The 24,467-nt window shown below is 57.1% G+C and overlaps 2 protein-coding genes and 1 long non-coding RNA gene across 6 annotated transcripts; 1 reads left to right on the top strand and 2 right to left on the bottom strand.

The window, feature by feature from the left end:
* Positions 1–3,225: 3,225 nt before the first annotated feature.
* On the bottom strand, positions 3,226–8,337 carry PIGT (phosphatidylinositol glycan anchor biosynthesis class T). The gene is made up of 12 exons (XM_062642279.1): positions 8,145–8,337; positions 7,589–7,766; positions 6,639–6,766; positions 6,062–6,162; positions 5,819–5,905; positions 5,467–5,554; positions 5,282–5,379; positions 4,844–5,009; positions 4,551–4,751; positions 3,891–4,056; positions 3,672–3,755; positions 3,226–3,536 (listed from the first exon to the last, which is right to left on the bottom strand). The coding sequence occupies exons 1-12, from the start codon at positions 8,320–8,322 to the stop codon at positions 3,284–3,286; spliced, it is 1,728 nt and encodes a 575-aa protein (XP_062498263.1). The 5' UTR covers positions 8,323–8,337; the 3' UTR covers positions 3,226–3,283.
* A 1,034-nt stretch (positions 8,338–9,371) lies between these two features.
* Positions 9,372–16,243, bottom strand: DBNDD2 (dysbindin domain containing 2). 3 transcript variants are annotated; one of them, XM_062642287.1, is made up of 5 exons: positions 16,072–16,233; positions 12,223–12,341; positions 11,363–11,518; positions 10,756–10,892; positions 9,372–9,979 (listed from the first exon to the last, which is right to left on the bottom strand). In XM_062642287.1, the coding sequence occupies exons 3-5, from the start codon at positions 11,511–11,513 to the stop codon at positions 9,758–9,760; spliced, it is 510 nt and encodes a 169-aa protein (XP_062498271.1). In that variant the 5' UTR covers positions 11,514–11,518; positions 12,223–12,341; positions 16,072–16,233; the 3' UTR covers positions 9,372–9,757. The 3 variants fall into 3 exon arrangements, with proteins under 3 accessions (XP_062498271.1, XP_062498270.1, XP_062498269.1); XM_062642286.1 differs by lacking the exon at positions 12,223–12,341 and having other exon boundaries at positions 9,372–9,969; positions 10,749–10,892; positions 16,072–16,243; XM_062642285.1 differs by lacking the exon at positions 12,223–12,341 and having other exon boundaries at positions 16,072–16,243.
* Positions 9,856–11,368, top strand: LOC134175885 (uncharacterized). Of its 2 annotated transcripts, none has more exons than XR_009969171.1 (3): positions 9,856–9,984; positions 10,391–10,918; positions 11,090–11,368. It is a non-coding gene; the product is annotated as an uncharacterized LOC134175885 (long non-coding RNA). The 2 variants fall into 2 exon arrangements; XR_009969172.1 differs by having other exon boundaries at positions 9,915–9,984; positions 10,396–10,918.
* Positions 16,244–24,467: the final 8,224 nt, after the last annotated feature.

Below are 24,467 nucleotides of genomic sequence, written 5' to 3'. Positions count from 1 at the left end.
ACCCACGGCCATCGCTAACCCACGGCCACCGCTAACCCACGGCCACCGCTAACCCACGGCCACCGCTAACCCAGGGCCACCGCTAACCCACGGCCACCGCTAACCCACGGCCATCGCTAACCCGGGGCCATCGCTAACCCACGGCCATTGCTAACCCATGGCCATCGCTAACCCGGGGCCATCGCTAACCCACGGCCATTGCTAACCCATGGCCATCGCTAACCCACGGCCACCGCTAACCCACGGCCATCGCTAACCCACGGCACGGAGGGCCTCGGCTGCAGCTGGTGTGAGCGCTTCCAGGGACCCGCTCCAGCACTTCAATGCCTTGTCTTGTAGCGAGGGGCCCAGAACTGAGCACAGGATTCATGGTGTGGCCTCTCCAGTTTCCTTCCTTTTATAAACAGTTACAGAACCATGGCATGGTTTGAGTTGGAAGAGACCTTAATGCTCATCCAGTTCCACAGGCACCATGCTGCAACGGCCAGGGACACCTTCCACTAGAGCAGGTGGCTCCAAGCCCCTGTGTCCAACCTGGCCTTGAACACTGCCAGGGATGGGGCAGCCACAGCTTCTCTGGGCACCCTGTGCCAGCGCCTCAGCACCCTCACAGAAAATATCTGTATTTATCCATTTCTTTCCCCTTTTAAATTTAAAGCATCATTTGCACGCTCTCTCACACAGGGTTTGCTGCAGCTGCATGGCACAGCGTGGCTCTGGCACGTTGGCTGCATGGCACACTGTGCACATGGAGTTTTACACACTGTTTGCGTGCTGCTTTATGCACTGTTCGCCTGCTTTCTTGCATATGGAAGGGCACTGCATGTCTGCAGGCAGCTCACATGTTTCTCAGATGGTTGGCCTGCTTTGGGTGTGCTCTCTTGTATGTGGCTGCATGGTGGTTGCAGGCTTTTTTTTTGTGTGCGGTTGGCACGTGTCCTTACACACCACTGCACGCTGTCCACATGCTCACAGTGTTTGCACTGTGTGCCACGCCAAGTCCTTGCTTCCCTGCATTGCATCACATACTATTCTTAGGTTTGCTTACATGCTGCTTTCTTGTTGTGCATGGCAGTTGCTGATTTAGTCCCATCCAGCCCCGAGGGGCCCCAGTTTTCGGTGCTGCAGTAGAGTGGGCACCTGCACCCTTCCTAAGCTATGTCTCAAAGAGGTATAGAGCAGACACAGCTCCCTTAAACTCTTCTGTTTGTGACACTGGCTGAGTATTGCTGTGCTGGCAGCAAAGCCTGGGCTGCTGTGAGTGTTCCAGCTCCAGCCCTTCCCTTTGCAGACACCCAGCAGCAGGTTACCAGGCACAGTTTGACCCAAGGGGGCCATGCAGGGGAAGGAGCGAAATAGTCCGTGAAAAAAAAAACAAACCCAAACACTAAGATTTGGGTTTTTCCCAGCTGTTTAAACCCACCCAGCCATGGTTACAGAGCCACCTGCATGTCCCATAGGGCTTTCTGCTTGGCTGGCCCCTATGTTTGATGGGTGTGATAAGACCAACTCCCTCAATGGTCCAACAGGCAGGAATCCCACCTGGATGGTTTCCCTCCTGCCCTGCTGTTAATTTGAGCTGAGCTCCTTACAGGCTGTTTAAATTCCTGGTTTATGGCACTGCACATGGACGGCCCCAAACCCTTTGGCTGATGCCACCTCTATGGCAGCTCCCAGCTGGCCCTGGCACAGGCTGCTTCCTCCTCCTCAGCTTAGGGACACTGTTTCCTGCAGCAGTGCTGTGTTTCTTGTGCTATTTTTGTCTGGTTTGGCTTGTGGTGCCAGCTGTGCCCATGGGCACTGGCCCCAGTGCTTGGGGCACTTTGCCAGATCCCACCTAATGCTTGGGGAGCCAGGCTAGTGGGACCTTGGCTGCTCCGTGCTGATGGTTGCAGTCTGCATGATTTATACTGGACCCAACCTGAAACAAATTAAGGTCTTTAACTCTCTTTGCAAACTGCAGTGTGGGCCGAGATTCCTGGCTGCTTTTCCCTCTGCTGCTGCAGGAGCTGCACGCTCGCTTGGTGTTTGTTTGGTTTTAGTTCTAGTTTCTATATAAAGAAGTTCCGTTTTGCACTTGAAGCCTGGCTGGTGGAGCCGCAGCAGCAGTCCTGGGGCTGCAACCAGCGTGAGCTCCCAGGCCTGTGGCATCTTTCATAGCAAGCAGGGACAGAGGGATCCTCCCAAACTCACGTATTTCATGTTTTGACAGCTCTGCAGGCTGCAGGGAGCCATCCAGTGGAGTGGGTCCATAAGGAGCTGCAGAGAAGGCATCTTCAGCAGGGAAGGGAAAGGTAAACCCAGGACAGTGGGAACAGACTGTTCTATGCAGGACAGCAAGCAGTGGGAGTTTTATGGTCTTTCTGTTCAAGTGGAAGCTTTTAAAGGACCTCTGGCTGTGCTTTGCTGTGATTCCGAGTAATATTTATTCTAATGGGCTCCTTGTGCATTGTTTAGCTGCTTGTAGGGAGCTGTGTGTCCCTACCAAGTAAGTTGTCTGGCTGCAGCTCAGCATTTGGGCTTTTCTGAGCCCAGAGGCTCTCAGAAGCTTTGGGGATACTGTGGGTGCAGAGGAGCCATTGGGCAGATATGCAGAAACGATACCAAGGCGGCAGAGGAGGATCCTGTGCTGCAGAGGGCTGAGCAGATGGAGGGGTTTCAAAACACTGCTAGAGAAGCTTTTTCCTGAGAAAGAGGGGAGAGACATACACCATGGCCAACAATTAATTTGCAGACTGGCTCAAATGTGGTGAAGCATGGAACGAGGGAGCTGTGAAACGTGGCAGTTTTGCAGGTGAGGTGGTAGGATAGATGAACCCATCTCTGCTGCAGTCACATCCCTTCCCGTGTCTGCATCTCCTCCCAGCTGGCTCGCGTAGCATGCTGGAGACTTAGTGGCTCACAGTCTTACAGGGTCAAATCTGCACATGGGGCTGAGAAGGTAAAAACAACCAGGAGCAGCACAAATGTACAAAACTGGTCAAGTTTAATTTTAGCATTGTTCCCAGCATATAAATTACCCCTCTCCCAAACAGAAGTCCTACACCTTTCCCAATCCCATAGCAGTGCAGTTCAGTAGTCAATGGGCTTAGAGTCATTTCCCATCTTCACGATGGAACCAATCTCTCAGCTTGTTGGATCCCGACGAGATATCCAGGCAGAAGAATGGAGCAGACTGCTTCAATCAAAGACAAGGGGCCAACAAAGACAAGGGGCCAACAAAGACAAGGGGCCAACAGTGCTCTGCTCCTTGGACCTCTCCATGGAGCTGCTGTGGTTTCTCTCAGAGAGGGGGCACCCCCCTAAACTTGCGGATGACGTTGGCCAGCCGCTTGGCCAGCCCGCCCCGGCTCGGCTCTTCCACATGAAATGTTCTGGTCAGCAGGTTGTAGAAGGAGCCGTAGCACACTGCCACCACGGTGCAGGTCAGGCAAATGACATTATAGGGCATGCTGAAGTCTGGCGTTGGCAAGTTCACCAGCAGTGGCTCTGTGTACAGGCGCACAAAATAGCTGGACCCATCAGAGGAAGGAAACCTGGAGAGTGGAAGCAGGAAAGGGAGAGTCAGCCCACACAGGACTTCTGCTTCGTGCTCACCAGTTGGGATGACAGCAGCCAGCAGCTCGCCGGTGCTGAGGTACAGCCCTGCTCCTCAGCACAGGTACACTCACAGTGAGGTGAAGAGTGGGCTCTCCTCCACATCCATGTCCTTCATAGCAATGATGCTGGGCACTAGGGCACTAAGGACAGATGAACTAAGGAGACAGAGGACATGTTAGTGTCAGTGCTGTCAGCAAAGAGATGGCAAGAATTTTTCCCTGTCCCCAGAGACCTGGACAGCAAGTCCTACATAGGCCCAGAAGGGGACAAGGAGCCGAGGTATGCGTTACCTGACGTAAAAGCCGTGATTGGGATCTGGCGGGTACTCTGTCCACTTCAGTAAGGCTCTCTCAAACTGGATTGAGATCTTGGTAACGGAGTTGGCTGGCAGCTGGATCAGCATTTCCAAAAGGTGAGGCCGTTGACGGTCCTGAGCTGGCTGGTAGTGGATGTAACCTAACCCCAAAGAGAGGTGTCAGTGGCACCAGGGAGACCTTGTTCCATTTCGCAGTGCCTGGACATCTCCCATGGGGTGGGAGCTCCTGCTTCCACTGTTCTGGGAAAGGTTTCCTGGGCAAGTGAACATGAACAGCTCAAAAAACATGTGTTACAGCTATAAATCTGATGACCCATGTAAGTCTAAGGAAAGGTACAAATGCAAAATAAGACCCAGTCATCAGTTTTGAATTTCCTTTACTACAAAAATCAATTCACTTTTGTTTAGCCTGTTACTGGATTATGAAATGCAATCCATGAGCCTTTTATAAAACAGACTTAATAAAGTCTCATCTGCTGTGAGGGCTGAAGGGAAGGTTAGGAAAACATCCTATGATGTTTTGTTTCCCAGTGATCACTGAGGCCCAAGGGAGGGACTAAACCACCTCTGGAATGAGCCACTTGTGCCAAGGGAATCAGTTGGGTGGCATGGGCTCCTGGGAGGGTTTACTTACTTGGCTTGTTTTCCTTCCCCTTTGTGATGATGGTCAGAGTGTGCACATAGAGTCGCAGATACCAGGGCACAGTCTCCAGCAGGATTACGGGGAAGGCCCGGTACGGGTGGGTGTTATAGATGAGGGTGCTGATCTCTCCGGTCTGCAGCCCGTACCCGCTCACGTAGCGCTGAGCATGGAGTACGGGTATCGGCATTTCCGCTGCGAAGGAGAAAAGGGGAACCATGCCAGGTGAGCTTTAGGCCTAAAGCCCTGGCCAGTGATGCAGGTGGAGGGAAGTTATGGTCACTCACAGCTGTCTTCAGGACGCTTCCATTTGAACTGCACATTGAGGCTGTGAGAGGTATTAAAGAGTGAGGGGCTCAGTAGGTCATAGACGGCATAGGTCTTCTTGTCTCCCTGGACAGTAGCTTCATATACAGATGTTGGAGCAGGGGTTACTTCCAGTAACTCCTTTTCCTTTGAAAACAAATGGACCATTAAAGGAAAAGTGCCCCTTGAAGGAACTGGCAGCACTGGAGCAAGGCCACTCCATCCCGCCCTGAGCTTCCCCACCCAACAGCCAGCTCAAGTGGTCTTACAATACCCCCCCCCATTCATCCCCACTGCCCTGAGGGAACTCCCCTGAAGGGCTTCTGGGGGGTCCCACCATGCTGGGTGGAGGATGTTTGAGCCACACAAAGTGGCTGATCTGAGGAAGCAGGGGGTGTTCTCTAGTCTGTATGCATTACCTTGTTCTTCGGGGAGATGTCAACGTAGACTTTGCTCTGCGATGCCAGAGGACATGCATCAGTAAGTGTGCGGGAGAACATCTTGAAGAGGGACCAGTCTGCAGGAAGCCAAGTTAGTGGCAGGCAGAGTGATGTGCTTCAGGCTGGGGCACTAGGGGAGCACAGCACAGAGCTGCCAAGCTTACCTTTCTTTCCTTGGCCACTAGAAAAGGTGTCAAAAACCACAGTGAGGGTCTGCCTGAGCTCCCAGGACACAGCCAAGCAGGAGGCATCCTAGACAAGAGAGAGATAGGTGACTGATCACACCTTCCAAAGGGGCAGGAAACCAGGATGGAGCTGGAACTCCACCAGGAATGCAAGAATCCCATCGGAACGTAAGTAAGACCAGGGAAGCAGGACAACAGTTGTGTTAGACACAGTGCTGAACACACCACAGGGGAGTTGGGCAAACCAGCGTGTCACCTTGCAGTGCCACAAGAAGGCTTTGCATTTTCTCTTGGCGGTGTTAAAGGAGGGAGTCCTGAGCCTTGTGCTTACCCTGCAGATGGGGCGGATGTGCACTGCCTGCGAGTGGTAGCTGCTGTGGAACAAGCGCTCTGCCTTCAGCAGCACAGCAAGCCCAGCCTGCACGGAGGGAAGGTGAAACTCAGCCTAGGTCTGTCCTCTCCCTCCACTGACAGAAAAGCCCTGCTGAAACTTCCCACTGCACACTCCTGGATCACTGGAAGGAACCCAGAGCCATCAGGAGTGGCCCAATGAGGCAGCAGGACTTGCTGTTACCTTTGAGCCGCACGGGAGCAGCTTCTTCCAAGGCGTGAGGTTCTCAGTGCAGACGACCTCCCGGGGCAGGACAGCGTATCGCAGGAGATCGTGATCTGTCCCTGGGCAGGGAGGTGAAGAGTCAACATGCTGGTACTGCTACAGGCATGAGAACAGATGCAGGGCCTCTTCCACCCCCAGTGGACCTCACAGCCCACCACCCTCTCAATGTGCCTGAAATGCCATGAGCTCAATCAGGAATAGATCCCACTGTGTTCAGAGTGATTTGGAAAGAACAGGGAAGGGCACATTCTAGCAGATTTTTTTCTTCATGAGTCCTTAAATCCTCTAGTCCTGTTTCATAAAGTATTCTTCAGATACAGACAAGGGCCTGGGAGCTTCAGCCACGTACTGCTTGTGGGATTCCTCCTCAAATCCAAGCCTCTCTTGTAGGGAGAGGAAATGCTTCCAGGAAGAGGTTAACAGACCCTGTTGTACAGACCCAGACCTATTGCAGGACCTGTGGCTGGACTCCCTGCAATGGCACAGGGCAGTACTAAAGCTAGAAGCAAGAGTGAGAGGGCAATGCCCGGCTCACCATTGGCTAAGCCCAGAGGTTTGAAGGATGCTGTTGGAGTGACTGTGTTGGTTGCATCAATGAAGTTGAGAGAAGCACAGAATATTCCTGAGAGGATGTTACTTAGCTCTTTCCAGGCTTTGTCAACACTGTGTGAGAACAGATACCAGAGATTACTCAGCAGCTCAAATCCTTGGAAAAATAAGCATGAAGTTAGCAACATTCAATAAATACACCAGGGAGCTCACTGTGGTTTTCAGAAGCTGCAAGGAGCATGCAGGTAGAGGCTGCAGGTCATGTACTTTCTGGCTCTCTAGGTATTTTATTCTAATGCATGAGATCTGGGGGACAGGGGCAGCCACTGGCAGGGCTTCAGGCAGGGACATGGTAGTGGGTGCAGCTGGTACATGGGGTGAGAGGCTGGGGGAGCAGGGCGCATGCGGGAGGTGATATATGGTGTATGGGGAAGGGGCTGCTGTCAAGTGACACCTTGGTGCAGCTCTGAAGGCTGACATAACCAGCAGATCCAGAACAGGCTATTTGTAGGCAGAAGAGAGCTCTGAGTACACAGAGCTGCTGGGGCTGAAAGAGGGTGTGAGTGATAAGGGAGATGGTGACAGGCACAGGATGGCAGTCAAAGGAAGTGAGTCACTAATGAGAGGTCAAGATATAACCCCGTCATATTAACAGAACAAGAGGTTTGTCATCACAGAGCCCATAAGGGACTTATTTGTTCCTTTAGTGAACAAGGGTTTGCCCTCAGCACCACACCCTGCCCCATGCACTCAGCTGGGGGCTATATTCTGCTTTCTGTTACAGCTGCTCATAGGCTCTTTATTCCAGCAGACATTTTGCAACTCAGGAGCCCCCCAGCACACACCCTGCCTGTCTGACATGAGAGGGGGGCGCCTCCCCAGAGCGGTGGCTGCAGAGAGCACCCGGCGGGACAGATCTGTGGCTGGGATACCTACTCAGTGACGGTGGGCTGGAACCAGACCCAGAGCTCGGCACCGGCGGGTGCCTGGAGGGGCGGCTGCCCCCAGGCCTGGGTGCGCCAGAAGCCCTGGGTGAGGGCGAGGTGGAGCTCCCGCACGCCCAGCGCCGCCACCAGCTGCCCCAGCGCCTTCGGGAAGAGCCTGTAGTGAGAGACTGCAGCCGGCATCAGCCCCTGCCCAGCTCATAGCACAGCTGGGGTTGGAACGGATGCTGATCATCCATGGGCAGGGTCACCTCATCCCCCCCATGACGTCACACCAGGAACATGATGTCACCCCTAGTGCCACCCCCTGCTCGCGTCATCACGAGCAGCCCGATGGCATCACCGCGGTGACGTCACTCGTGATGTCACCGCAGCCCTCAGCTCCCCGCCACCGCCTCGCCCTGCCCCGCTCGCCTCAGCACCCCGCAACCTCACCCCGCCTCCGACGTCACTCGCCCCGCTGACGTCATCCCCTAACGCGGTGACGTCACCACCCCGATGCACACCGTCACCTCGCTCAACGGCTCCGCCCCCGGGCCCCGCCCTACCCGCGCCCCGCGGCAGGTCGGCGTCCCACCGCGTGCGGAACTGGAAGGTGGCGGCCACGTCTCCGGCGGGCAGCGGGCTCAGCAGCAGCTCCTCCCGCAGCGCGGCCCGCCCGGGGCCCGCCGCCGCCCGCCCGGGGCCCGCGGCCGCCGCCAGCAGCAGCACCGCCAGCGCCAGCATCCCTCCGCCCCGCACCGCCGCCGACTTCCGCTTCCGGCCGTAGGGCTCGATGGCGGCGGCTTCCGGGGTTGCCAAGGAGACGCGGCGCTGCAGGCCCGGTCTCGTCTCCTCCCGCACGGGGAGGGCCTGGCCGCAGCTCGCGGTCTCCGGCCCGTGGTGGGGAGCGAAGCCGGAGCGGCGGGAGGGCGCCACCTGAGCGGCTGTGCCTGCTCCCGGCGCAGGAGCGAGGCTGTTCCGGCGGGTGCTCCCTCCTCCGGCGTTCAGAACGGGAGCCGCAGGGGAAGCTCCAGAGCGGCCCGGGCTCGGGCGGTTCGCTGCAAGGCTTTGCCGTGTACGAGGGCTCTGCCACCACCGTGCCCGTCCCCGGGTGACCTCCTCGTGTCAGCCCTCCCCGCCGCTGCCTGCTCTCACTCGCTCCTTGAGGTCTCCGTTCAGGAGCGCAGCGCCCATCTCCGGGCACAGAGCCGTCTGGAAGCACCCCACTTCCACCAGCTGCGAGGCTGTGCCGATGGAGCTCACGTCTTATTCCCGTCGGTCGTTCCCGGATAACCGGAGTGCTGCAGCCGTTCTCACCGAGGGTGGGCTGTGCAGGAAGGAGCGTAGTAAGGTCTGACCCCCCCCCCCCCAGGAAGCAGCCGGGATGAGAGTGTTCCCTCGCTCCTCTTGCTTATCTCCCAGGCTCTTTTCCTCGAGGGGGTGACCACGGTTGTGCTGATACAGCCAGAGCAGGAACAGCATTTTCCTGGCCTGCAGCCACTGATAGCAGCAGCAGGTTTCTGGCCAGCTTTGTGCCTAGCTCCTCCTGACCTGTCCTGCAGGGAGCAACTGTAGTGGGCTAAAAAGTGGCTTCATTTGACGGCTCTTCCTTTATTCCTCCAGCCAGGGCTGCTGCTGTGATGCTGTGCTGGGGCAGCAGTGGCTGCTGCTGTTGTGTATGCTCCTGCATGGCACCTTTTGCACGCTGGATTGACACCACTCACCCTTGTACAAGCCCCACCTAACCCTCACCCCCAGTGCTGTTTTCTCCCAAGAACAGACACAGCCACTGGTTGTTTAGACTGGAGTGTTATTTCTCTGTATGCCATCGTTAAACGCTTCTCTGGACAGGACCTTTGTCAGTAGGGCAGGGGGAGCTGGGATCCCAAGGGATGGCTTTCTGGGAATGGTGGGGCTGTGGGTTGCTGAGCGTTTCAGGGGAGTGAAGCAGGGAGTGTTAGCAGCAAAGCCTGAACAGTTAATTTGGGGAGCCTACAGTACCCCTTGTTCCTTCTCCATTGGCTGCCAGGAGAACCTGCAGAGGGAGAGGAGGGGAAACTCATCTCGCCCCTCTTGCAGGGCAGCAGTCCAGTGAGGGGTTTACTGAGTGCCAGCAGCTTTCCTTCCTCTGGGCTGGCAGGTCCATGTGAGGAAGCTGGGAGCAGGGCAGAGCTGGCTGCTAGCTTCTTGCTGCTGCCTGCTCTTTGGGACCGTCCTCCTGCAGATCCTCCTCATCTGACTGCACCACAGGGGTCTCAGCCCCCTCCTCGCTGGTGTCCAGGCTGTTCAGATCCGTGGAGACAGAGGATGTAGAAGAAATGCGTGACTTGCTCTCAGCTGCGTTGGGCACTTGCAGGGTGATTTCCTCTGGGCACTGGCTGGCATCTGCCCCTGGAAGAGAGTGTGGTAAGAGAAATAAAAATGCTTCTGGAGGCTTATCGCTCCCTAAACTTCATGGAGAGCCCCTCCAATACGTGTCTTACTCCCTGGCATGATATGCTTTCCTGGCTGCTCCCCATGTGGTGGCTGTAGCTGTTCCCCATCTCACACCCCCAGCCTGGCTCTGGGTAGTGCTGCACATTCCTTCCCCGTTTTTGACAATGGAGCCTTTTCCATCTCCTGTGAACCACAGCTTGGAGCCATGCTGTGTGAAGCCACTGGCTGCAGCAGGCAAGGAGACGTTCTGCTTAGCCTCGGTGAATCACTTCAACTTGTGCGTGTGTGGAGGAAGATGCTGCACCCTGCGGGACCTGAGCCCAGCTCCCTGAGGTCTGGTTGGGATGTGGAGGGGTCTTGCAGCCTTTCTGCTCAGTGCAGGGAGCTCTGCAGTCTGGAGGGGACCAGGGAAATCATGACAAGACATTGGCTGCTCCAGAGGAGCTTCAGGACAAGAGAACTTGCCCCACAAACTCTGGGGAGTGCCTGGGCTCTCCTGTCTTCTCCACCATAAGGTATTTACAGGAGGTCTGTATCTCTGGGCTGTGGAGGCAGATATTGACATGGACCAGCCCAGCCTGAGGTCCCTCCAGCCTCACAGATGCCAGCACCAAGTATCTTTGCATGAGTGTGTGTGTATCTGCACGCAGGGTGGCCAGAGCTGAGGAACAAGCTGATGTGGGCACTGGAAAGGCTCCCAGCCTGGTCCACAGAACGTTTGGGACTGCACATACCTGGCAGGGGCCCAGCAGCACTGCTCTCCTCTGTCCCACAGCCCAGAAACACATCCATGGTGTCCTGGTCTGACAGGTCCATCATGTCCATCTGCTCCAGCATGTCCACGTTCACCTCCATGGAGGAAATGCTGCCTAAGGGTGCTGCAGAGACAGAGGCCAGCAAAAAGGTGAGTGCTAGTGCCAGGCAAAGGGCTCCATGAGTCCTGTGCAGGTAGGACCCTCAGGAGGGAGGCCAGCCTTGCCCTGGGAAACTGAATCCTATTTGCTGGTAAGGGGCTCCCAGAAAAATCATGTTTCCTTAAAACATTGCTTTGGAATCGCCTCCTGTCTCACTGCAGTCCTTGTCCCTGTCTCAAACTGCTGTCTGGAGGCGCCTGTCTGAAGCCAGTGACTATGCAGGGCGCTAGCCTGGGTACCCATGTGCAGTTACTTCAGTTAAGTGGTGTGAGTAATGCACAGCACACCCACAGGCAGCCTGTGTGGTCCTGTCTCAGTGCAGGACATGCGTGTCGCCAGCTGTCTTTAGACTGGGTATGTCCCACCGATCTCAACTGCCTGTGTCACTGTTCCCTGAAACACCCCAGCCCCATGCTGGTGCCTGCAGCACTTACGTCTCCGATGCTCTATCTGCAGGTGAGACATAGGGAAGAAGAAATCCACATCGTGCTGGAAAACCTCCTCAAAGAACTTCTGTCGGTCCCGTAGTTTCAGCTGCTGCTGCTGCATCTGCTCAGTGTCCAGGCCCCGCTGTGCCTGCTCCATGTTGGCTGGGGAGAAAGGTGGGGAGGGTTGGATCAGGCAGGGCTGTCCAAGCCCTTCTGCCTGGCCCAGCTCATGCGGTATGGCCATAATGGAAGGTAGGTGAGTCCCTTCTGTTCAGCTTTACCAGCGCACACTGATTTAGTCACCATGAATAGCTGTTACACGGTAGACTGGCAGCATCGCCAGCACTTGCTGTGTTGGAGCCTCAGATCTCACTTCTGAAATGCAGAGCAGCCAGAAGTGGGGAGCTCATAGGCTGTGTTCACAACTGCTGAAGTGAGTTATCAAGGGGGCAAAGGGTGTTGTTATGAGATCAGCCATGTTTTGCACATGTTCAAGTTTCAGTTTCCTTGCTATAAAACAGAGGGAAGTCTGTGAACGCTAACAAGCTGAGGAAACTCCCAGGGACAAACTGGCATTAGTGCTCCAAGGCTTTCTGGGATGTATTAAGGAATAAAAGGCATCAGCAACCCTGTCACTCCACACACGCGCACCCCTGCCACCACCGTCACTATAAATACAGCCGCACCCACGCTTGCAGGCTCCTTATTCACATCCCCGCCCGCACAGCCAGCTTGGCTTCTGCCTCTACAAACATTTTCATTCCTGTAATTCCTCCTGCAGTTCAGTGCCGGTGCCTGTGGCCCAGCTCACACCAGAGAGAATGATTGGAGCCTTTGGGCTGTTGCTGCATCCCTGGGCATCGTACCTCCCTTTCAGGTTGGGTACCCACAAGGTACCCAAATGGTCCAGAGCCGGTGGTCCTGGCTGTTCCCAGGCTGGTGTTTGACCTCAGCCATTCCAGGTTTCCTCTCTGCCGCTCTTGGCCTAGCGGCACAAGGAAAATGTGATTAGCAGAGCAGGCAGTGCAGTAACCAAGGAAACCAAACAAACATCCTCTGCTTTGCCTGAGTATGGCCCAAATCCTCTGCTCCTCCAGGCCGGAGCAGCATCCCCACCCTGTCTGGCAGGAGTGGGGTGAGGACAGCGGGAAGGCTGCCTGTCACCAGTGTGTAGCAGCACAGGACCCAAATGGGAGAGAGGTGGTGAGCCTGGTGAGGTGTCCTGGAGTACGATGTCATATCTTGCTGAGAGCGCTCCCCAAAGCTCCTCCTCACCCTGTTTCTGGGACATCCTCCAGGTAAACCCCATCCTCTGCAGGCAACTGCCCTGGGAGGCCAGGTTGTGCCTGGGGCACAGCACGGAATGTGCTGTGACTCAGGGCCAGTCACCATGTGTTTTCTGGAAGAGGCTCTGGTCCTCTTCAGGCTGCTCACCGTCTTCCCGTGATGCCCAGGGCAGCAATCTGGGCTGCCTGAAGGGGCCTTTGCCTTGGCATGTCTGACCTAAGCACTGGGTGCCTGCTGTGGTGCAGAGGCTCAGTGTGCTGTGCAGCGCCCAGGCTGATGGCTGCAGTGAGGGACACACCGTGCCGGTGAAGCTTTCCTAACAAGGCTGACCGGTGGCTGAGCCCAGTGCCACGGGGGTACAGCAAAAAACTCCTACCTCCCCTGTGCTATCTGCAAGAGAATGGAACCAGGACAAGGAGCAGGTGACCAGGGCACTGGGTATGAAGGTGGCTCACTTCAGCAGCTGGAGCCAGAGCTGTACTATCTGTGCCAGGCAGAGCTCTGCTTCTCAGCCCAGCTGTGCCAAATCCATGGCAAACTGCAGCAGTTCACCACACCGAGGGGACTTCATCAGGCTCCAGGAAGGCTGGGCTCAGGGCAGAGGCTGCACTGGCTCCAGGTTCAGGGTGACAGACTGTGCACCATTGTGCCAAAGGGATGGCACTGTGGAGGTAAGAAGGAGAAGCTCTAAATCCTCTTGCAGTGCAAACAAAATAAACCTGAATGCTGGCAGGTGCTGTCCCAAACGCCATGATCACGGCTGAGCTGTGCCATTAGTGTTCTTGCTGTCCACCTCTCCAGAGCACGTGACCGATACTCACGGTAAGTGTGCTTGGGGAGAGTCAGGAATGCTGCATTCCTGTGGGCGCCAGGATTTCTCTTGCAGGAGGAATTAGCAGGACCTGTTTATGAACTTGTTTTTGAGCTCTCGCTGAGGAAACAGGCACGAGCACTGAGATCCCATTATGTAAGGAACGCCAGCAGCTGGGCTGCGCTTGGCCCTGCCTGACCCGTGACCGTGGTGAGAGTCGGGGATGGAGCCTTCCCCCCTCCCGGGGCTCTTCCGGGCCTGGGGGATGCGAACAGCCCTGCCAGTGTAGCCACCTCTCAGCAGCCCTTGCCGGGGAAATAAAGGAGAGTGGCGTTCCCTACCGCGGCTCTTCCCCATGTGACGGCCACTCACACTCCCGGGCTGTCAGTCGTGGGGATTGTCTCATCCCGCTGGCATGTTCCCACCGCGGGACACGTTCACACGCACAATGCGGCCCCTGTGCACTGTGGGGGATCTGTTGGTACCTGCTGGTGGCCTGGCTTTTATTACTATTGTCATGGTTATTACTACAGCAAAGGAGCTGAGGCTGATCAGCATTCAGGGCCAGGCTCTTCCCCGCTGGCTGAACCGCCCAGCACGGCTGCCACAGCACGGAGCGCCCCGCTGCCTTCAGATCCTTCCGGCTCTCACGGCTTACAAGCCAGCGCAGCTTGGAGAGGAACCAGGGCCAGGCGCTGGTGCAGAGGTTGGGCGGGCAGGGCAGGATCCCCCCAGGAGGTGCAGACAGGGATTTCCTCCTTGCCAGGGTGGGCTGTGGGTGAGGACACTGGCCCCGCTGGTCCCTCTGCCCTCGCATGGTTTGGGCTCACAGCCACCGCTGCAGCAGGGAAAGGCTGTGAAGGAAACTGCCATGAGCTCTCCCATCTTCACCCTTGCTGAAGCAGGCTGGGAGAGGAGCATTCCTGGGGTGCAGTTAGCATGGGGTGAAAGCAAGACAAGGCTTGAGGGTGCTGGGAGCACCAGCTCAGGGTGTCTGTGACCCAGCATCCAGGCTGGGAGCAGAGCACAGTTCAACTATCTGGCTGTGTTTCAGATAGGAGGGGATGTGTTTTTCATTCCTCCTTGCCCAGTGGGATCCCGGTACAACCCCCCTCCGTGCTGGTGAACAGGAGGGGTGTATTCAGGGGTGGTAGAGGGTTTGCTAGTGGCGGCACAAGGCCAAGAGAGGATGGGGATGCCCTTTTCTTAAGGCCACAGCCTGGCAGGGATTTAAAGAAGGTCCTAAAATATAATCTGGGCTGTGGAAAGCTCCAGGGGTTGATAGGGAGGTGAGCAGAGCTCAAACGAGGGGTCACTCCAAGCACAATCCAGTTTCCTGGTGCATGAAAGAGCTGGGGCAGGCTGGCCCCGCCAGCTTTTGTCCTTCTCCCTGTGCTTTCCCAGAGCCCGAATCCCTGACTCCACTCCTCCAGAGCTGGGCATCCCACTGCTGCCAGACTGCATCCTGTCCTCCCGGTCCCTGTGTGCAATGCTGAGAGGAGGTCGGGTAGGAGGAAGATGCAGATCCTCAGCTGCCACAGCATCAGACAGGAGACTCTGCTGAGATCGCAAACGTTTCCCCATCACCCTGTCCCACCAAAACCACTGTGGGACAAAGGTAAATCCCACAGGCTTTGAACTTCTTTAGCCCTTGGAGAAGCAGCTGGTGTGGAGAGCTGGGAATGCCCCAAAGAGTAAGGCAAGATCAGGCTGTGTGGAGACAGGATGCCCAGACACGCTGGCTGCCTGAGTGTTAATTCCCTGCACGGTCTTTTCTCAATCAGCACATCTGACCTCGTGTTGCAGCACAGCAAAAAATAACCGTAGCCCCCGTGAGAGGAAATGCACCAGGCGAGTGCGAAGGAGGCAGTGGTTTTGGCAGAGGTACTTGCTGGGAAAAAGCAGGGGGGGGAATGAGAGAGGGAGGACATGGCACCTCATAACCCCTATCTGTGCCGTGATTTCATTGCCTGCACTCCTCCGAGCCATCTCCAAATCCCCTGAGTCTCAGCACTAAAAATATCCCTGCGCCCAGAGCTCCTTCCCCAGCGGCAGAGGCTGTCACAAGACCCTGCCATTATGGGGCCCTGCTTTGATTCCTGCAAAAAGAAGCGTGAGGACAAGAAACCCAGGAGGGCAGCACGATGCCCAGGGCATGGTGTGCTAAGGCTGGGCCCGGGTCGTGGCAGGCTGTCCCCATGCGAGCTCCCATTACCCCGGCTGCCCTCATCCGCCGTGCTCGCCGGGTTTGCTCAGTCTCCTCTTTCCCTACACCCCACGGGGGGCTCAGAGGGGTACCGATGCCACTCCACAACAAGCCCGCTGCCCAACAGGTCCCCAGCTCAGATCCCACGCAGGTGCCTCCCCATCCCAGCATCCCCATCCCAGGCACGGAGCTTCCCGGGCAGCCCCTGTCCGAAGCAGACGGGAAGCAGCAGGTTGGAGCAGGTGGGGTCGGGGCGCTCCAGGATGGAAAGGGAGGGCCCGGCTGCTTTGCAAGGGGCATGGGGCGGGTGTTGCGGGGAGGATGCGAGGGGCCACGGGCAGCCCGAGCCCTGCCCGCCCGGTGCGGTGCCCCGCTACCCTCCTGCCGAGCAGACCGCGCGCCGACACTTACCGGGCAGCCGCCGGCTGCGGCTCTGCGCCCCGGGCCCCGACATGCGGCGGGCGCCTGCTGCGACCGGACCAGACCGGACCGGACCGGGGCAATCGCGCTCGGCTCAGCACCCCCCCGCCGCCGGCCGCCGCTCGCCCATGCTGCGCGCTGCGGGGCGGTGCTCGGCGCTGCGCGGGGCGGTGCTAGGGCGCCCAGCCCCGCGGCATCGCGGCGGCGCCTACCGGCTGCGTCCCCGGGTTACTGCTGCTCGGTCCTGCGGGGCGAAAGCCCCGGTCCTCAGGGGCGTCCGTGCAGGGGCCCCGCGGAGATGAGGGTCCCGTGCGCAGTTCCCGCTCCTCACGAAGGGTCTCTGCGCTCTCGGGGCACACAAAGTCCGCATGTAGGGTCCACGGTCCCCAAAGAGCGTCCCCCACAGAGCCCGTGCGCCGCGGCTCTGTGCACGCAGTGCCCGGCTGAAGGTGCTGTTTGGGCAGGGGTGGGCAGAGCTGGAGGCAGGGGGCTCTGCCTGGGTAGGGAGCACTGTCCCCGTTCTTGCTTGGGGTTTTCTTTTATGCTTTTCTTCTCTAAATGCCCAGCTCACGCAGTGATGCAGAAGAGACAACAGCACACTGCGTGCATGGGCCGTGGGGTCCCTCACAGCCCGCCTCCAGCCTTCTGAGACCCTCATCCCCCCGCTGATCCCACTCCGGGGTGTTTTCTCCCACGTTCAGCTCTGCACATCAGGGCTGCTCCTTGGCAGAGAAGTGGACTTGGCCGCCCGCCTCCTTCCTGTATCTCAGCAGGGTGAGTCAGTGCCTCGCCGTGCCCAGCGCCGGCTCTGCCCGCAGCCGCTCACTGCCAAGCCGGGACGGGGGCAGCATCCACTCTGCCCTTTTCTCTGGCTGATAGGGAGTTTCCAGTGTCTGTGGCGTGTCCCGCCTGCCCCGTTCTCAATGTGCTTCTCTCGCTGTCTGGATGACTAAAGATAACTGGCTATTGTTTGTCTCCCAGCTCTGCTTTAGCTACTGTTGCTCTGCTGTCCCCTCCATTTCCTCTGGGAGCTCCTGAAACCCAGCTTTATGCTGGGGACCTGGTGTCCCCACCCTGTGCACTTGTCCGTAGCTGCTGCCTTCACTCACATGGTGATTACAAGGGATGAATTTTGCCCATGTGTTTATCTGTATCCAGAAGCACGCTCATCCTGCCTGATGGTTTCCACCTGAGTGTGTGTTGCCAGCGCTATGGCTTAGCCCTGGAGGGCTGGGGGAGCCAGGCTGGTGTAGGGTGGAGGGTTTCATGATCTCTGAGGAGGTGCAGGAGCAAATCTCCACTAGGTATCTGCCGGCTCTGGCTTGCTCACAGCTGTGTGGTCTGGCACGGCCTCTGGGAAGCATCAACCATTCCCTGCTGACCCCCTGCCCTGCTGGCAGGGAGGCGAGGACCAGGGAACTACCTCACATCTCTGCTATGTGACACGTCTGTGTCGATTGGCACCAGTTACTGCTGCAAGACAGACACTGGTCCTGTGTCCCCTGGAGCACCCCAAGTTCCCTTGGACTCACTGTGGCCCCTACTGCGGGATGGGGTGTGTGTGTGCTGCCTGCACAGGGTGACACACACCCGTGCTGCTGCAGCCCCTCTGTCCTGCCTTGTGGGAGCCGGCTGGAGAAGCAGCGATATCATCGGCACGGAGCCTGACTCATCCCAGCTCTTCAGCACAAGCCGTGCTGCTCAGCAGGGTACACGTTTTATTCCAATTAACCCAACACAGGCAAGCCAGCTCCATGTAATGAGTTTTTGCTTGTGGCCAAGTGTGCCTGCTCCTGGCTAAAAGGTGAGAGAAGACAGAAGTGATGCTGAAGTCAGTTGAGAGTCTCCCCTTGTAGTGAAGAGCTCTAAGAATAAGCCTTGCCAGATACCTGCAGGGTCTGCCTCGGCTGCCACAGCACCCCTGCCTCCCTTGTGCCTCCAGCATAGGGTGACAGCACACTGTCCTGTGTCAACAGCCCTCACCCTAACCACAAAGGACCAGGTCACTGTGAAGTGTGCCCTGGAGATCCAGGTCACAAGCCCAGGTAGGAATAATGCCTCTTCTCTCTGCAACAGAGTTCAGCTGCTGCCAAAAGTCCCAGGGGAGCCAGCATCAAAGTACACCCGTCATCAGGAGAAAATGTAATGTGACTTGTTCCTCCTGCCCTTCCCGTTCAGGTTTCTCATCTATTAGAGGTTTGGGTGGTAAGTCAAGGGAGCTGCCTTCGAGGATGGAGCTGAGGAGTCAGCTGCTACGGGAAAGGTAAACCAGTGCCAGGCAGGTGAATCACTTGCTGATGAAAATAGATCTTATTCTCTAGGAGGCATGTGTGGATGGGGTTAGGACTGAGCCGCAGCTTGACTCCATCAGTAACTTGTGGAGCCAAGAGAAAAACAAGGCAGGGCTGCTTTCCCAGTGGACGAGGCAATACATTGTGAGGGAACAGCCCGCAGCAGGCAAGGCTCCAGCAACCCGTGGTCCTGTGGCTCCCTTAAAAGGGTCGATTTTAGCCTGGGACAGTGGGGAGACAGAAAAGCCATAAACACCCTCAGAGGAATGTGGCTGTTGAGAAACGAGCATCTCCGCAGGGCCAGGGGGAGGCGGGGGGAGCGGGGCTGCACCGAGGTGCCGCTTGGCTGGGGTTTACAGCACTGTTGTGTACATGGCCTTGAGAAATGGCACCAATGCGGCCATCAGGAGGCCAGGAGCTGCTCAGGGCTGGCTGGTCCCGCTCTACAACAACATTTGCAGAGTCCATGAAGTTGGTTTGGGTAACAAGAGCTGTGGGATTGCAAGGGTGTTTGCATGTGTTGGTGACTGCCATGTACCCTGTGTGTTTGGGCAGGGTGGGCAGAGGACCCTCTGGTCCCATAGTGTTCCCTCTTCTCCATAGGATGGTACATTATGCACCTGCCTGTCCTGGTCCCCAGGGTAGACGTTCAGGTAGGCAAAGCCAGCACACAGGTTCCTCTGGATGCCCTGCACTGCACAGAGGCTGAGGTGCAGCTCCGTACTTGCTGTGCACCCCAGGAAATCGCTGTCACTGAAAGTAGTCACACACTGCATAGACAAGGCCCCTAGTGACATGGGTTAGTGGTGGCCTTGGCAATCCTTGGGTAGCAGTTCAACTTGATGATCTTAAAGGTATTTTCCAATTTGGTAGATTCTATGAAATCCTCCTGCAGCTATGAAAACCTGCAGCTCCCCTGATCTCCTGTTCTGGCCCCTGGGCAGTGCTGTTGGGGTAGTGCAAAGGCCATGCTTGCTGTTGGCAGCAGCAGGGACCAGAGCTCACCGGCACAGGATGTATCTCAGCACTGTCAGTACATGACCACTGGGCAGAGTGACCAGGAATAGACCAACGCATGGGACGATCCTTTGGGAGACAGCAGAATGGAGGCAAACAGGTGGGTAGGGATGGGTATGGGCATTGTGGGGACACCTCTTGTGTTGGCAGTTGGCTTCTTCTTGCCCTTCCTGTGTAGAAGCAGCCCTGGGAGTTGGCTTCAGAGGGTCAGTGCTGTGTGAAGGCAGAAGTGAGGGGCTGGGAGGCCAGGCTGGGCACAGGCAGCATGTTGGGGGCAGCCCCAGCATCCTGTAGGCTGGCCCCATCCCAGCCCAGCCAAGGACAAGCAGTCCATAATATTCCTGCTTGAGGAGGTGCCCTCAGGGACAGAGGTGCCCCAGCCCCTTCTGCCCGGAGGCTGCTCAGCCTACTGCTGCCCCACAGGCAGTGCTCACCGTGCTGTCAGCACTGAGTGCCTCCAGCCCTTGTCATCTGCAGCACAGGCTCTTGCTTCTGTTCTGTGCTTAAACGTGGCCTGGCGAGGTGCTGCTCAGAGTCATCTCGGTACTGCAAGCAGGGGATGGCAGCAGGGAAGCGCACCGGGACAGCAACATGGGACAAGTGCCAGACCAGGGAGAAGAGTGGCTGACAGCGAGCAGCAAGCCTCAGCTTGAAGGTGCTGAGAGATTCCCAGCACGGTGCTGAGAACAAGACAGAGCTGTGAGAGATGCCCAGGACCAGATGCACCATGGAGGACAAGAGGAGGTGCTGATCCACCATTCTAGGTAGGGACAACAGTCACTTCTGCCATGCTGCTTACCACCCTGTTAGCCCTGCAGCAGGCTTTCCTCTCGTCTAAGAGCAGCAGGAAGGTGCTGCCATCCAAAGCATCCTGCACTCCCATTCCACAGGGACCCTGCTAGCAGGATAAGGGCGGTTGGCTCCCAGGACCTGTTCCCTAGATGTGCAGCCGACAGTGCTCCCCCGCTGCAGTGAATGCAGTTGCTGGCCTGTCCTCCGACCGCCCAAGAGCCATGGATGGCTGGTGTGAGCCACGATGGCCACATCCCAGAGCGAGAGGCAGCTGGGGGACCTGGGGCAAGAGGGGAATAGGAGGAGCTTCCAGAAGGAAATGCTGGGGGGGGGGGGCGCAGGGAGACCTGGGCCTGAGGCTGGGGCTGGGCTTGGAGCAGGGGTGGGCTCTGCTTGCAGGAACATGGTGCCTGGTGCCCTTGTCCTGGCAGCACAACCGCCACCACCATGCGGCCCTGCACTGCCTTTGGGATAGCAGCACATCGCTGCGAATGGGGCAAAGGCTCTGGCACGGCTCACACGTGATGGGCCCGACTGGAAGATGTGGCCATGTGGGGACCCTGCACGCGGGCAGGGAGGGGGAGCGGCCAGCAGGAGAATGGCAGCGGGGTGCAGGGGGAGCTGCTGCGTGCATGAGGTGTGCGTGCAAATGCAACGGGGACGCGCGAGTTCAAGGTGCGGAGCTGTTGCGGAGCCCTCCTGAAGCAGGCAGGCCTGGACACCCGCTGCTGGCACCACATCTTGTGCTGCCCTCGCAGCCTTCGCTGCGCGTGGGGCGCAGGTTCTCTCTCGGGGCTCTCATGGGATGGGCACGGCTGGAGGACGTGGCTGAGCAGGGCTGAATCCCAACCCCATGGACGCATCCCAGCTGCAGCACAGGAGCACTGCTCAGGTCGATCACTGACTGCTTGTGGGACAGGGAAGGAGCACAGGAGACGGTCCTGGCACATCTGGAGGTGGCCAGCACAGGCTTCACCCATTTTATTGATGATTTAAGCACCAAAGTGTCCTACTGTGTCCCATAGAGTCCTACTGTGGGGATCTGTTACAGACCTCCTGCTCAAGAGGACTCTGTGGATGAAGCACTCTATAGGCAGATAGGAACAACCTCAAGCTCACAGGTCCTTGTTCTCATGGGGGACTTCAACCACCCTGATATCTGTTGGAGGGAGGGTACAGCCTGGCACAAGCAATCCCAGAGGTGCCTCGATTGTGTGGAAGACAACTTCCTTCTGCAAGTAATAGAGGAGCCGAGAAGGTGAGGTGCCATGCTTGACCTCGTGCTCACCAGGAAATATAATGCTCCAGGGCAGCCTTGGTTGCAGCCATCATGAGATGGTCGAATTCAAGAGCCTCAGGACAGTGCAAAGAATGGGCAGCAAGTTCACTGCCCTGGGCTTCAAGAGAGCAGACTTTGGCCTCTTCAGGACCCTGCTTCGCAAAGTTCCATGGGATATAGCCCTAGAGGGCAGGGGGCCCAAGAATGTTGGCTGATATTCAAGGATCACCTGCTGCAAGCTCAGGAGTGTTGCATCCCAACTAGAAGGAAGTGCAGCAGGAGGGCCAGGAGACCTCCTTGGGTGGATAAGGAGCTGCTGAGGAAAATTAGAAGGAAAAAAGAGGCTTAGAAAAGGTGGAAGCGAGGACAGGCGGCCTGGGAAGAATACAGGGATGTTGTCTGGGAAGCTAGGGACCAGATGAGGAAAGCTAAGGCCCAGTTGGAATTAAACTTGGCTAGGGATGTTGATGATAACAGGGAGGGATTCTAGAGGTACGTAGCGAATAAAAGACACACTAGGGACAATGCAGGCCCCCTCCGGAAGCTATCGGAAGAACTGGCTACCCTGGATTTGGAGAAGGCTGAGGTTCTTGATGACTTCTTTGCCTCGGTCTTCACTGGCAAATTCTCTGAGCACACCCCCTAAGTCCTGGAAGGCAGACGCAGGGGCTGTGAGAACGAAGACCCTAGGCCCGCTGTAGGAGAGGATCAGGTGCGAGACCATCTCAAGAACCTGAACGTGCACAAGTCCATGGGACCTGATGCAATCCATCCACGCGTCCTGAAGGAGCTGGCAAATGAAGTTGCTCAACCTCTGGCCGTCGTATTTGAAAACTCATGGAGGTCAGGTGAAGTTGCCAATGATTGGAAAAAGGGAAATATGACCCCCGTTTTCAAGAAGGGGAAAATGGATGAGCCAGGGAACTACAGACCAGTCAGTCTCACCTCTGTGCCTGGCAAAATCTTGGAGCAGATTCTCCTGGAAGGCATGCTAAAGCACATGAAAAACAACAAGGTGGCTGGTGACAGCCAGCATGGCTTCACTAAGGGGAAATTCTGCCTGACCAATTTGCTGGCCTTCTATGATGGGGCTACGGAACGGATGGACAGGGGTAGAGCAGTTGATGTCATCTACCTGGACTTGTGCAAAGCGATCAACACTGTCCCACACGACATCCTTGTCTCTAAATTGGAGAGACATCAATTTGATGGATGGACCACTCGGTGGATAAAGAACTGGCGGGATGGCTGCACGCAAAGAGTTGTGGTCAATGGCTCAATGTCCGGCTGGAGACCAGTAACGAGTGGTGTCCCTCAGGGATCGGTGTTGGGACCGGTCTTCTTCAACATCTTTGTCGCTGACATGGACAGTGGGATTGAGTGCACCCTCAGCAAGTTTGCCGATGACACCAAGCTGTGTGGTTCGGTTGATGCCCTGGAGGGAAGGAATGCCATCGAGAGGGACCCTGACACACCTGTGAGGCGGGCTGATGCCAACCTCATGAAGTTTAACCATGCCAAGTGCAAGGTCCTACACCTGGGTCAGAGCAATCCCAGGCACAGCTACAGGTTGGGCAGAGAAGAGATTGAGAGCAGCCCTGCGCAGAAGGACTTGGGGGTGTTGGTAGATGAGAAAATGAACATGAGCCGGCTTCAGTGTGCACTCGCAGCCCAGAAAGCCAACCGTACCCTGGGCTGCATCAAAAGGAGCATGACCTGCACGTCGAAGGAGGTGATCCTGCCCCTCTACTCTGCTCTCATGAGACCTCACTTGGAGCATTGTGTGCAGTTCTGGTGTCCTCAACATAAAAAGGACATGGAACTGTTGGAACAAGTCCAGAGGAGGCCACGAGGATGCTCAGGGGGCTGGAGCACCTCCTGTATGAAGCTGGGCTGAGGAAGTTGGGGCTGTTCAGCCTGGAGAAGTGAAGGCTGCATGGAGACCTCAGAGCAGCCTTCCAGTATCTGAAGGGGGGCTCTAGGGCTGCTGGAGAGGGACTCTTCACTAGGGACTATAGTGCTAGGACAAGGGGTAACGGGTTCAAAGTTAAACAGGGGAAGTTTAGATTGCATATAAGGCGGAATTTCTTTACTGTGAGGGTGGTGAGGCACTGGAATGGGTTGCCCAGGGAAGCTGTGAATGCTTCAACCCTGGCGGTGTTCAAGGCCAGGTTGGACAGAGCCTTGGGTGGCAGGGTTTAGTGGGAGGTTTCCCTGCCCATGGCAGGGGGGTTGGAACTTGATGATCTTAAGGTCCTTTCCAACCCGAACTATTCTAGGATCCTCTAAAGTGTGTCTCTGTGGTCTCAGGAGGTCACGTAACGATTGCCCAGTGTCCCCCAGGAAGCTGCAGCCCCTTCAGGGCTCGTCCCCATCCAATGCTCACAGCAGTTCTGGAACTCTGGGGTGATGTCACAGCCCGCGTTACAGTGGCAACCGCGCGTGCCCAGGCAACAGCACACACCTTCACCCCTGAGCCCACACTTTTGCCCCGCTCCCACCTGTGCGCGCCATCCCTTCTGCCCTGTTCCTGCTCTGCCCTCCTGCCCTACTCCCAGCCCTTTTCGTTCCTTCCCGTTCCTACTGCCCTGTTCCCTGCCCCTCGGGCACTGTATCCGAGGCAGAAAATACAGAGCCAAGTGAGGCTGGGCGAGCAGCCCGTGGAAGTAGACATGAAGGTAGAGGAGGAACAACCAATGGAGGTGGATGGGGAGGTGGATGAGCCGATGGAGGTGGATGTGGAGGAGGCAATGGATACCAGCTGATGAGTGGTAAGGCAGCATGTGCCCCCCATCCACTGCTGGCAGTCAGGGTGGGTCGACTGCTGCCGCGCTGGGGCTGGGGCTGTGTGCGACGGCCCCGCTGCAGGGACGTGGTGCCCGGTGGCCTCATCCTGGCGGCACAAGCGCCACCACCGCGCTGCCCTGCGCTGCCTCTGGGACGTGCGAGCCCAGTGTGATCGCGTAGAGCCCGGCTCCCAGCCCCACACAGGGCTGAGCCCCGCGGCA

This window comes from Pezoporus occidentalis, unplaced genomic scaffold, assembly GCF_034315485.1.
Source record: "Pezoporus occidentalis ecotype Australia unplaced genomic scaffold, CSIRO_AGI_Poc_V1 ctg70, whole genome shotgun sequence".
In the NCBI taxonomy this organism is placed as follows: Eukaryota; Metazoa; Chordata; class Aves; order Psittaciformes; family Psittacidae; genus Pezoporus; species Pezoporus occidentalis.
This window is presented reverse-complemented; position numbering and strand designations above follow the sequence as displayed.

Coding starts and splice junctions, on each gene's coding strand:
- DBNDD2 (XM_062642285.1), bottom strand. CDS start 16,114: ATGTCGGGGCCCGGGGCGCAGAGCCGCAGCCGGCGGCTGCCCG. Junction 10,893..11,362: donor GCAGATAGAGCATCGGAGAC/GTAAGTGCTGCA, acceptor CTGTCTCTGCAG/CACCCTTAGGCAGCATTTCC. Junction 9,980..10,755: donor AGAGCAGTGCTGCTGGGCCC/CTGCCAGGTATG, acceptor CTCTTACCACAC/TCTCTTCCAGGGGCAGATGC.
- PIGT (XM_062642279.1), bottom strand. CDS start 8,322: ATGCTGGCGCTGGCGGTGCTGCTGCTGGCGGCGGCCGCGGGCCCCGGG. Junction 4,057..4,550: donor GGGGAAGGAAAACAAGCCAA/GTAAGTAAACCC, acceptor CTTTGGGGTTAG/GTTACATCCACTACCAGCCA. Junction 3,756..3,890: donor AATCACGGCTTTTACGTCAG/GTAACGCATACC, acceptor CTGTCTCCTTAG/TTCATCTGTCCTTAGTGCCC.